The sequence below is a fragment of the Protopterus annectens genome, chromosome 8.part0 (assembly GCF_019279795.1).
Source record: "Protopterus annectens isolate FY-2018-M chromosome 8.part0, PAN1.0, whole genome shotgun sequence".
Taxonomy (NCBI): Eukaryota; Metazoa; Chordata; order Ceratodontiformes; family Protopteridae; genus Protopterus; species Protopterus annectens.
Window position 1 is genome coordinate 221,138,012 of NC_056741.1, and position 13,785 is coordinate 221,151,796.

Sequence of the window (13,785 nt, forward strand, 5' to 3'; positions counted from 1 at the left end):
ATTTCCAGGTTTCAGTACTGGGCTTTGGGAAGAGAGAACTTCTTTGAAGGAGAGAGAATTTCTCTGAATCCAGGTCTTTTTTTTTTTTTTTTCTCTCTCATCCTCAGGTTCTGTCCCCCTCTATCTGCTAGATCCCTGAAAGGCTTGAATGCTAGAAGGACACCTCCCCTGCTGAAACCTAACCGGAAACTTTCCTTCACTGTCCCTCGACTCTAAATAGATATGCCAAGGTTAATATTACCTTATCCTGTCTGTATGTACTATATTATTTAGCCATGCCTGGTCTACAGCACTACCAGTAATCCCCACAATTGTTGTCTTTCGGCTTTTTCTGGTTACGGGTCGCCACAGCGAAACTCCGGTCCGCTAATGATTGGCAGTAGATTTTCACGAACGACGAGGTGCCAGCTTAACGTTCAACCTTCAACGAAGGCACGCCCTTTCACGCATGTCTTTCAAACGCCCACCCAACCGCAGGGAGGACAAGCAGACTCCACACAGAAGACACTCCCCCCACTCCAGCCCTGAATCGAACGGGAGAACCTCTTGCTGTGTGACAACAACGCTACCGCTGCACCACCGCGGAAGTCATTCTGAAAGCCCCACAATCAACCCTAAAATACTAAACTGGGTTACTCCTATATCTGTCTCTAAGGATTTCCTAGTGAACATATCTAAGTTTCTAAGCAGCCCTAAAACTACAAAAATAGCAGAAAATTGGCAGAAGAAAGCTTAATGTGTGAAAAGGCTACACAAAGTGATTACTGTATACTACATAAAAATTATATACTGAAGGCAAAAACAAGGGTAATAAAATATTTTTAAAAGAAAAAGCCTCATTGTACTTATGTGCTTATACAGGATTTCGTGGTCAGGTTAAGTCCAGCTGCGCTCGGGCTTGCTCCGTGCCCCACCCACCCCTACTAGTCCTAAGTTTATAGCTTTAAAACCACACCCGGTCTTTTTAGAACCAATCAATAACTCTCCAGACATTATCAGGACCCTTACCTACCTATCCTAATTATACCTCTACTCAAGTTGGGCAAAAATCAAAGCTAATATCTAGACAGTGCCTCTGTTATTGGCCATGAAACCTTTCAAATTTAATGCTATTATACTGCCTACTACCCTTGATGATAATTCCATATAATAATTAATTTAGACCACTTAATAATCCCCCTTACGACTAACTCCTTGGATACAAAATACCACCAACCCATTAGATCCAGATGCATCAACCCCAAAACCAAGAATTACCCAAGACTAATATTTAAATTCCTGAAGTTTACAATTAGACTACATGGCAACCTCACAAGGGATGGGGACATTCATCCAAACCCTGTCCCAACCTCACTAGTCGATCCTAGCCTCAATTCTACTATTTCCACTGACTTACAAACTTTAAATAGACCTTCAAACTCACTCCTGATCAGTCACCTAAATATTAGAAGCTTAAATGATCTTAGTGATCACCTGCTCACATACATCATGAAAGACAAAATTAATTGTACAAGCTTACCTATTTATAGGTCTATCAGATCCAAGAAAAACTTTGACCCAACTAAATTTCAACTTGAACTCAAATCATGTAACTGGACAAAACTAAAGTTCCTTCCCCTTGATGAGGCAGTGTCATCATTTAACAATTCATTCCTTACTATACTTGACTTGCATGCCCCTAAACGCTCAATAAGAATTAAAACTCAACTAGCACCCTGGCTAACAACAGACACCAAAACCAAAATAGCAACTAGAGACAAAGCGTGGGATAAATGGCGCACTACCAAACTACCCCTAGATCGGATCAAATTCCAACAACTTAGAAATGAGACTAAAAAAGCCATCATACTAGATAAGAAAAATTACTTCTACAATCTGCAACATAAACATCAGAATAACCCTCAAAAGTACTGGGCAGGCATAAATAAACTTCTCCAACCAGGCAAATCCACTACTCCGACCCCAGGAACATTATCTGACAAGAGCCAAGAAGATATAGTCAATTCATTCAGTACTTTCTTCACAGAAACCATCCAGTCATTAGCTAACCAACTTTCTCCTCCCCACACTTCTATAAACACTATACCCGACTCACCACTCTCTTTTAACTTCCAGCCAGTGCCCACATCCTTTATCAGATCCCTTTTGAAAAAACTGAAGCCAACCACCCTTTCAGCCGATCTTCTGCCAGCTGAATACCTGCAAATTGCTGCAGATGTCGTAGCCTACCCTATCTCAATCCTAATTAACAGAACCATAACCGAGGCCTCAATCCCCTCAATTTGGAAAATATCCTATGTTATTCCACTCCACAAATGAGGTTCATCCACAGAACTATCCAACTATAGACCTGTAGCCATACTATCACCACTTGCCAAAATTATGGAAAAGTGCATGCACAACCAACTAATGCTCTATCTAACCCAAAATAAACTACTCACAGACTCTCAACATGGATACAGACCCCATCATAGTACAACTACTGCCCTCCTCTCTCTTACTGAAAACATTAATCTTAACCGGAATAATAAAAAAATATCCTCCGCTCTCTTCCTGGACCTATCGAAAGCCTTTGATATGGTAAACCATCAGTTACTTCTATATACTTTAAAAACCCTGTATCTAGATACTCCAGCCCTTGACTGGTTTCAAGTTTACCTCACTGGGAGACAACAAGCAGTAATGTGGCAAAACAAGCTCTCCTGCCTACTACCAAATACCATAGGAGTTCCTCAAGGTTCCATATTAGGACCTCTCCTCTTTTCAGTCTTCATAAACGACATCCAAACAGTCATCCCTGAAGCCACCTGCATTCAATATGCAGATGACTCGACTATAATATGTTCCAATGCCTCTCTTGCAAATCTACTAACTACCACCCAACATAGCTTTACCAAAGTCGAAAACTGGCTTGCCAACCATCTCCTGATCTTAAATCCAAACAAAACCAAGTTACTTCTCGTCTACCCAGCCAATAGATCTCCGACTGAAAACTTCACTATAAAATCCAATAATGGGACCATCATCTCCCCAGACACCTATACAAAGCTATTAGGAGTAAACATTGACAATAAACTCAGATTTGATATACATATCAACCAAGCCATTAAGTCAGTCAACAAGAAACTTGGGACCCTATATAGAATTAAAGCCTTCCTTACCCCGAATGCCAGGGCAGCCACAGCCCGCTCACACCTTCTCTCTACCCTACTATATGCCTCTCCTGTCCTCACTCACCTTAACAAATCTGATCTGGCCAAGCTCTCATCCTGCTATAATCACATTGCCAGGTTCGTTACAGGCCTACCCTACAGAACACACCACTGTACTAACCTGAAAAAGCTTGGATGGATAGAATTCCCACACCTTCTTCACCAGTCCCAACTCATAGAGGCCTTCAAAATCCTTAAACAACCTGAGAATACCCCAGCACTAAAAACTTAATGACTCCCTACTCCAATCTAAGCTGCCTTCGCTCAGCAAACAGACTCCTTGTCCAAACAACTAAATCTCTCAACCTAGGTGGTGACGCTATTTGCCAACACCACTGGTAAAATATGGAACTCTCTCCCAAATAACATCACGCTTGCAACTTCTCTAAGTCAATTCAAAAATAGTCTAAAACTCCACTTCAAGTCACACTGGCTATGTCCTTGCTCAAACCCAGACTAGCTCTGTGCCATTAACTAAAACATAAACAACTAGCTAAGATGATAAGTACTTTGTATACTGTGATAAAGAAATATGTATCCTGTCTAACTCTGTCATTATACTGCCTACCGTCCTTGCTAATATGTTATTAATGTTACATTTGTAGTAATCTCAGAAATAGTAATGGCAGTCTTGTACTTGTATGTAAATAGCCTATGTTTTTGTTAAGTTCTTTCAGCTCATTTACTGTACCTAATTATCAATGTAACTCTGTTGGAGCTTTTCTCCCTGGGCCTCCGCTGAAAAAGGACATGTATCCAGTCGGACCATCCCGGTTAACAAATGTAAAATAAAATAAAATAAATAAATAAATATTAAATAATAAGGTCCACCACCTGCATGCACTCTTAGATACACATTTCCCTGAATATACTTTGTCTTACTGAAACCTGGCTAAAACCATCAACAGCAGATAATGAGGTTTTACCCCCAGGTTATAACATACTAAGGTTAGACCATGCCACTAGGAAGGAATAGTAGCTGTACTATACAGAACTACTCTAGATGTGACCTCTGATTCCACATTGATAATGCTGAAATTCTCATTACCAAGCTTTAAATTAATAAAAACAAAAGTATCAACATAGTCTGTGTCTACATTCCCCCAGGTAATAATGCAAACACCCTAGAAGATATCCTGTCTTGACTGTCTAGTAACTACCCTCAAGAAACCATTGTTCTAGGAGACTTCAACATCTACTAAAATATATGCATCTCCAACCATTCTTGTAAGTCTATACAGATTTACTCAGATCATGTCCTTCCCTACTAGGATCAGTAAACCTAACAACAAAGATAGTATCCTAGATTGGATACTCATTAATAGCCATCCCCACATGTATAGGGCCGGTACCCAGCCATCCCCACATGTATAGGGCCAGCACCCGACCTGAAGACATAAGTGATCATTTTCTTACCTATATAATCAGGCATAAGACTGACATCCCCCACCAACCTACTTACGAAACAATTAGAAACAATCAAAACTTAACCCTGCTAATTTCCAAAATGAACTCAAAGCATTTAATTGGCCAGTCCTAAAACATCGGGTTCCTATTATGTGAGCGAAAGATCACAATTTTGAATGCTCAGAAGAGCAAAAATGCCGCAAATCGAAGTTCATATTGTGGGATCGCAGTACAGTGAAGATTGGAATATTTACCCTTTCCTCACTGTAGTGTGATCTCGGAGTTGGTATATATATTTAGCCGGGGGGGGGGGCACAGCCCCCCACAATAATAGTTTCAATTTGCGCTCTTATGAGCATTTGAAATTGTGATCTTTCGATCACATAATAGGAACCCTAAAACATCTACCACTTGAAGAAGCTGTATTATATTTCAACACCAAATTCCTAGCCATCCTTGATACCCATGCACCTGCATGTTCTATAAGAACTAAAGCAAAAGTTGTTCCATGGCTTTCAAAAGAAACCAGACAAATGATCTTACTTGGAAACAAAGCTTGGACCACTTGGTGTACCACAAAATCCTCCTTAGATTAACTTAGATTTAGATAACTAAGGAACAACACTAAAAAAATCTACCACCCTAGATAAAAAAAAATGTTTACTGCCATGTACAACAGAAGCGTCAAAACAATCTGCAAAAATTTTGGGCAGGCATAAATAAACTTATTCACTCAGGGCAATGTACAACTCCAACCCCCTCGGCTACCATCCAGAAACCTTCAGAAGACTTTGCCAATTCCTTTAATAGTGTCTTCACAGAAACAATCCAGTCACTAGCTAACCAACTATCTCCCATTTGCCCGAGTCCTGAATCTGCCACACCTAGTTTTCAACTCCCTTTTAACTTTCAACCAGTTTCCACATCACTTGTCCGTGCCCTAATCAAGAAACTAAAACCTACCACCCTTGCAGGCCTAAATTTCTTTACCAATTCTCATCATCTGATCAGATAATTTCAAAAATTTTTTTTGAGTCTGTAAATAAAGCTTTGGCAAAATTCATATGGTTTAAATCTGTTAGAATTTCCTATTCTAGATTGGCATTTTCGAAGGACAAGGGAGGTTTGGGTTTACCTAATCTTTATCTCTATTATTTGATTGTCTCATCCAATAAACTTCTTACTATCTCTAAATTCAATAACACTTCTTATCCAAATCACTCTTTATGGATAAAATTATGGTATAATTATGTAATTTCTAATAATTTAAATCATGAGGCTATTCCCTTTATCTCTCTGGATAGTTTATTTATTAAAAATATCTATAGTATTTAAACAAAGATTAGAGATTTCCAAACCTTACTCAAAATGTGTAAACTAGAAAAGATCTCGCACCATGTTCAGCCAATTCATCTAAACCCAAATATATTATTGGACAATAAACTTTTGAACTTAACAAACTATCCTTTAATTAAAAATCTAAAAGTAGGAGATGTTTTGAAATATCTTGACTTGCCTTTATCTGACTGGTAAGTCATTGAAAGTAAACTGGAATTACTCACCAATTCATACACAACTAAGAGCAATAATTAAAAACAAATTTGTATCTCTGGTCCCCATAGACTCACAATTGAAAACCTTAACACGATTATCAAAATACTTTCATCATCTGATAAAATGCTCTCAAACTCATATAAATTAATTAATTCTTTAATGATGGACCACAACTGTCTTTTATCTAATGTTTGGTTGAATTATAATTCCCAATTGTCAGAATCTCAGAAAGTCCTGGCTATTAGACACACTAAGGAATTTATCCCTTTTAAAAATTAGCGTACACAATTAATGATTAATAATGATGCCTACTTTACCCCAATCTAATTAAACAAATTTAACCCAAATAAGTCCCTTCGTGTTCATGCTGTTCTCATCCCCAAGCAGACCTCCTTCATATTCTATGGTATTGTCATTTTTCTCACAGATTGTGGACATCTTTGAAAGTCAGACTGCAGAAAATGGGATATCAAAATCCACGTTGACGGGAATTTGCTATTCTACATATTCCATTGATTTATCTTTCAAAAGTTGATATTCATGTTATCTTTTTATTTGCTCATTACTAAAACTTTATATAATACAAAATTGGATTGATCGTTCTAAATTAAAATGGATTACTTTCCAGAAAATGGCTTTTAAATGTATTGATGCTCAAAGATACTTAGGTGGAAGTCCAAAAAAAAAGCTATTAGAAAGGTTGTGTTAGAAAAGGTTCTAAACATATTAAATAGTTAATGTTAAATATATATATTTTTTTCTCTCAGGTTGCCTAACTTGTATATAGTGTACATATGGTGTATGTTTTATTTCTAAATAACTTATCAAAATCTCATGAAGGTTGTTATCACTAGATGAATTGTTATATGTTCATTTATGCCTTCTTGTTATGTATAATCTTTTAATTGTCTTGCTATTCATATAATTAATAAAAAATTTTTTGAGAAAAAAAAAAACCTACCACCCTTGCAGTGGATCTCCACCCAGCTGAGTATCTACAAAAAGCTGTGGATGCCATAGATACCTGATCTCTATCCTGATCAATAGAACTATATCAGAAGCCACTATCCCCTCCATCTGGAAGACATCCCTTGTTGTTTCACTCCACAAAGGGGACAGTTTCACTGAACTGTCAAATTACAGACCTGTAGCTATTTTGTCACCTGGCTAAAATTATGGAGAAGTGCATCCATAAAAAACTCCTGAGCCATCTCATTCAGCACAGTCTTGCACAATCTCCTGGCTAACCTGCAGCATGGTTTCAGACCATTCCACAGTACAACCACAGCCCTCCTCTCCTTCTCCAATGTTATTAATCAAAACCAAAACAACAATAAGCTTTCCTCTGCCCTCTTTCTTGATCTCTGTGAAGCTTTCCACATGGTCAACCACCAACTACTCATACACACACTTAAAACTGTTCCCCTAGATGTCCAAGCTATCCAGTGGTTCAAATAAATATTATCTGAGTGGTAGACCGTTTGTTCTGCCATAGTACAGCCTATCTTCCCTTCTACCTATCACCCTTGGGGTCCCTTAGGGCTCTATATTAGGACCCCAATTATTTTCTATCTTTATTAATGACCTGGACACAGTCATCCCAACAGCCAACTTAATTTAATATGCAGATGACTCCACTTTGATTTGTTCTGCCACCCCCCTTTAAGTCTGCAGACTCTATCCCAAAATGTGTTTAGTGCTGTCGAAAATTGGCTCTGTAATCGATGTCTCCTATTAAATCCTAACAAAATGAAGCTACTGCTTTTCTCCCCCACTAATAAAGCCTCCGCTCCAAACTTTACTGTAAAATCTAACAATGGCACTGTCATTGTCCTAGATCCCTGTACCAAACTCTTAGGTGTAACCGTTGATAACCTCAAGTTTGTGCATATTAATCAAACTATTAAAAAAGTTAATTAAAAAACTTGGCTCACTATACAAGATCAAACCTTTCCTCACTCCACTAGCTAGGACAGTAATTGCCTGTACACATCTACTTTCCACCCTCCTTTATGCATCCCCTCTCTTCATGAACTTGAGCAAGTATGACATTAATAAACTCTCTAGCTGCTTTAATCATATTGCTAGATTTGCCACTGGAGCAGCATACAGAACACACCACTGTCTGAACCTAAAGAATCTAGGGTGGCTAGAATTGCCTGTCCAACTTCAGTACAATCAGCTAATAGTAGCACATAAAATTCTCTATCAACCTGAAAATACCCCGTACTTACAAAAATTATCACCCCTTACAGGAACCTCAAGACACTTCGCTCATCCAGCACATTATTAGTCCAAACTCATCTGGAGACTCTCTCTATGCCAACTCTGTTGGTAAAATATGGAATTCGCTTCCTGCTGAGCTTACTTTAGAACCCATTCCAGTCCAATTCATAAAAACCTAAAACAGTACTTTAAAAGGCAATGGCTATGTCCTTGCTCTAATCCTGACTAACTCTGGCAATGTAAACACCCCTACATTGCTTCCTAATTGTTACTCCATAACAAGTCAGTTTTGTGTATGACAGAATGAATGACTTTTATCCTATGTATTGTATCTGTAACAGTGCTTTAACTTGATTAATGTAGCAGTTTTTCTGTATGTATGTGTGGAGCTTTTCTCCCCAGGCCTCTGCTGAAACTGGACAAGTATCCAGTCAGACTGTCCTGGTCAACAAATGTAAAATAAAATAAAAATAAAATAAATATTCCCTACTCAGTCAGTGGCAACCAATGCATCAGATTCTACATAAGGAGCTATATTATTGAGTGTAAAAGTGCAGGGTCTTTGTAACAAGCAGGACATGCCAGCACATTAATGTAAAAGAGATGTTACCTGTGATCCAGCTGTAGAATCTCTTCATCATCCATGAGCCCCATGGCCATTGTAGTTTATTATAAATGCACCACAGTGATGTACATAAACGGGTCACCACGTCTTAACCTCTGTGGTGGCTGGCTGTGATAGCTTAGGATGTTGCAATGTTTAATCCTCCAAGCTTCCTATGTTCCATCAGAGCAAAATGTTGCAGCATACAGGCTGAACAAGACCAAGACAGACCCTCATGAATAGAAATTAAGGGGAGGGTGGCTTGTCTTCCAGAAATTGATCCATTTATGGGCAACACCACCTAAAGTTGATCTGTTTATTTCTTTTCAAAATAGAAAACTCAACATATTGTCTTCTAGGATTCCTTTCATGCAGGTCTGGTGAACAGATGCTTTTTCGTCCATGTGGATGGGAATGTTCCTTTATGCATTTCCACCCTTTCCACTGATGTCCTTGGTCATGGAAATTCAGAAGGAGACTCCATTATCATTTTGGTGATTTTCTTCTGGGGCAGGTGGTTGTGGTTCTCCCTCCTTGTGGAATTGGCCTAAGGCAATTACCACAAGCTTCCTCATAGACTGGACTGGATATAGTCCCACAAGACCCTCGGGGGAGTTTGATGCACCCCAGTCTCAGCCGTCTGTAACTACCCAGATGATTTTGTTTTGAAATCTTTCAGGCACTTCTTTTCTGAGGATGTGTAGCAGGTACTAAAGGAGGCAATAAATCCTGCCACTAGGAAGTCTTATGTTGGTATGTGAAAAAAATTTTCTAGTTAGTGCCACGCTAGTAACTAGGGCCCAGTCGGGGATTATGTACTACTGGTGCTACTGTATTTGTTTGAGTAGCTGTCCTGTCCTCTGTCTTACTCCTTTAGCAAAGTTGTACTTGTCATTTCTAAGTTTGCCAACAGACCCCCCCCCCCTTTCTTCTCAAACTTTTGTCAAGCTATTATTGAAAAGGATTTTGGATTTAAGACTACTTAGAATACAGCTGGCACCTTGTTGGGTTATTACTTTGTGATGGCAATGTTAACTCTGTCTCCTTTTGAACCTGCTCGTCTGGCTGTATTTGGGTTCATGATTTGGAAGACTGTTTAGTCACTGCTTTGACATCTGCGAGAGTATCTCTGAGTTTCAAACTCTTATGGTGGGAGAACCCTATTTCGTATTCTGTACAGGTGGGGTTACTTTAAGAACAAATCAGTCATTCTTTCCAATAGCAGTTTCAGAGTTTATTAAGCCTGTCATTCCTGTATTCTTCTTGGCTCATAGTGTCAAGAAGGAAAGGATTCTCCATGCTCTGAATATGCACAGGAAACATGGACATTATCTTGACAGAACTGGGTCCATTAGGAAAGTTGAGAACAGGTGTGTATTTCATGTGATGGCACAGAAGGGGCAACCTGTGCCAAATCAGACAGTTTTCTTATAGCTGAAAAATATTTCTTTTTCTTTTGTTCCCACCATGGGAACACAATTCCAAGCAAGATCAAGGTGCATTCTAGTATAACTTTGTCTTAATTTATGGCATATTGGAAATGGATTGACTCTAGATATTCTAGAGATAGCCACTTCATCCTCTGAAAATACTCTTTCAAAGCATTACAAACTGGATTATTTTTTCAGGTCCAGAACAGGTCTTACTAGGATGATTCTTCAGAGGCTTCTGGATCCTAATCCTTCCTCTTCCCAGGCTTATGTGTAAGCTATGGTAATCTACCTATATAGCTAAGGCTATTGCAGCGTTATTTATGATGAACATAGATGAGTTGTATAACTTGCAGTTGTGATAACAGTAGATGCTCAATTAAGTCACTGGTGCAGTAGCCACACTTTTTCCCTCCATCCCCTGATTTATGTAAAGATTTTAGGGCACTAGCTCCCTCCTTCTTTGTGGCAAAAAGAAGTTCTGAAGTATCTTTGCACCCAGGCTGCTATTTTCTCCACACAGTAGCTTGAATCACAGCAGTCTGGGTGCATGTGTGGGGGGAGTGAAAGTTTTGGAAGACTGGTCAGCCATTATATCTTTGGCAGGATATAACCCATATAGCAGTGATTCAACCAAGCATCTACTATTACAGTAAGTGCATCTTACACAGTTAAACTTTCCCCACAACTCAAAGCTACGTACCTTAAACACCATTCCATAAAACTACTTGCTCAAGTGCATATAGGATCACTGTAACAGTATTCATACAAAACAGTCTGTTCTTACAAATAACCACATCCTCAAATTTGTACAGATGTTTTCTAAGGGGTGCATCCATACTATACCCCACATGTGGTGGTCTTTACCCCCCACCCTACCCTTTTTACTTTATTACTCTAACTCTTAATTCACTGCAAATCTGAGAAAGAGCAAGTACTGTTTTAGTGATTTATTAATTTATTTTTTAATATGGGTCTTTCTCAGCTGTGGCATGATCTCAGAGAAATTATGAAATGAAGTGTTCAAACTTGACACACTTCATATCTGTGGTATACTTATTATTGGAATTGGCAAATATGCAGCCAGGTTCAAGTGAAATTAAAGCAAGGATACTGTAGACGACGTGGAGAAAACCCCAAAACAGTGTTCCTTAAAGCAACAATATTGTAAGAAAATTGAGGGAAACAAGTCAGCTGGTCATATTCAGTTTTCACTGACAAATTGTACCTTTAATGCAGTAGTTGCAGAGTGAATGGCAGACTTTGTGCTTTGGGCCCAATATGAAATCAGTACCATTAGGGATTGCCCTGAATCTAGTGCTTGGAATTGAACTGTAAAATCATCAAAGCTTCTTATTCTTGCCATCGTTGTATTAAACAAATGTGATCACAGGTAGTTAATACTTTAAACAGCATTTCAACCAACTAGCAGTGTTTAACAAATACAAGTCCCACTACTGAAATGTAGGCTGAACGGACTGTAAAGGACGGAACAATCTATGGTTTAAATTAACATCGTTTTTTGTTTGCATCTTGTATCCTGCCCCCATTTGTGTTTTGAAATCTGGCATTCTTTTCCTTTATATTTGCTGGGAAAAGCTAAAAGAGAGAGAGACAGTAAATATTGATGGAGAGCACCGTGAATAACTGTACTGTTACTGGTTGTTGATTCAATACCAATAAATGATACCTGCCACTTTCTGAAACAAAGCACTCCCTTCCCTGGTATCTGATACTTTTTCCTATATGTCTTTTTTGGTTAATAGTGAAGGGTGTTCTGTAACGCTCATAAATGTAGTGCGCATGTAATTTTATTTCTGTTCTCTGAAGTTGTATAAATTTCTCTTCCAGTTGTTTTCTTTCGGAGTAGCTGCCTTTTATGCACGTGTTCTTGTCTAGAACCAGTTACGTTTGTAGAAAAAATGTGCCAGATTTTATCTTGGAAAATCTGTGCCAGAAGACTGTGTACAAATATAGTGCTGATTAGCTAATGCATGCTGAATATTTACTTTGCACTTGTTTCTGTTTATTCCCTTAGGCATATCTTCAAAAGACTGAAGTTCTTGGGGAACAAATTGGCATCACAAGCATTCACACTTTTGTTTCTTGCAGTCTGGCATGGCTTACACTCAGGATATTTTATGTGCTTCTTCTTGGAGTTTATCACTGTAGTTGTGGAAAAGCAGGTAAATTAGTATCCGTCTGTTACACTATAAAAGTAATGTGGCTTATGGTCAGACTGCTGAACAACAACAGTCGTTGTTGTGAAGATGTTTACAGATACCTTGGATCTCCAAGGCTGAACTGGAAAATGTGGGTAGAGTGTATAAGGTGAAGTACTGCATGCTGTTAGCATGGCGTAGGCAGACATACTAGGCTAAAGACATGCTAAGATCTTAGCCTGACCAGAATTTGAAGTTTGTTTTTATGTAGTATGCATTATAGCACAGGCTGAATTGACACTTTTCTTTGATTTACAGTATCGCTAACTAAAAAATGTATGCAATAAGTTGTTGAAGTTATTGGTAGTTTTATTTGTGCCCTTTGTATGTTTAGCAAGGGCAATTCTGTTGCCACAGTCGGGAATGTTTTTCTTTTCCATTTTGCCTGTAACTTCTACTTTATTTTTTCCCTGCACTGATGTATTCCCAAGTCCTCAGCATAAACCTCTCTAACAGGTCAGGAAGCAATGAGAATGAGCTTGATGGTAAAAACAGTTCAATGAATAAAATACAAAAAAAAAAAAAATTCAGATCTCAAATGCCAACGAAATACAAAAAAAAAATTCAGATCTCAAATGCCAGTAATAATAGAAAGAAGATACACAGCCAGAGCTTTCAGGACACTGAGAAGTGTCCAGAAAGCTTTGCCTCTGTGTTTTCTATTATTAAACTTGTCTGTCATTTGAGATCCTTTTTTGTATTTTATTCGTATTCCCAAGTCCACAAGACACATGCTGGGCAGGAGGACAAAGCAGAAGTTTAGAAATTCTGTGTAAAAACTGACTGCACTTGGTTAAGGGTCCATGTAGTCTTCAGTATGTCCAGAGTTGGATACTCTTTTGTGCATTTGGAAAATAAAGCTGCACACTTCCATACTGTAGTGTTCATATCTTTAAGGAGCCCAAGCAGTGTGCAACAGTAAAGGCTTGTACATATTTCACATAAAATTGTTGTGCAAGCAAGAGATAATTTCACCCCTTTAATTATAGTATATTGATCGAAATGTTTCAGTATAATGTTAAAATGGTTTAATCTCATTATGAAAAGCCTGTAGAGGAGTGTGTGCTCTCTTCTTGCTATGGACAAGGTGAGATGCTGTTGATTTGTGGTTGTAACCCTGTAGGTGGAGA

General features: G+C 38.5%; 1 protein-coding gene across 1 annotated transcript in view; it reads left to right on the plus strand.

Moving 5' to 3' along the window:
• Positions 1-13,785, plus strand: part of LPCAT3 (lysophosphatidylcholine acyltransferase 3) — a 709,408-nt gene that overhangs the window by 472,512 nt on the left and 223,111 nt on the right. Inside the window, exon 10 of the mRNA XM_044079698.1 lies at positions 12,472-12,619. Within this exon, the coding sequence (XP_043935633.1) occupies positions 12,472-12,619 (148 nt within the window). The remainder of the gene's footprint in view (positions 1-12,471; positions 12,620-13,785) is intronic.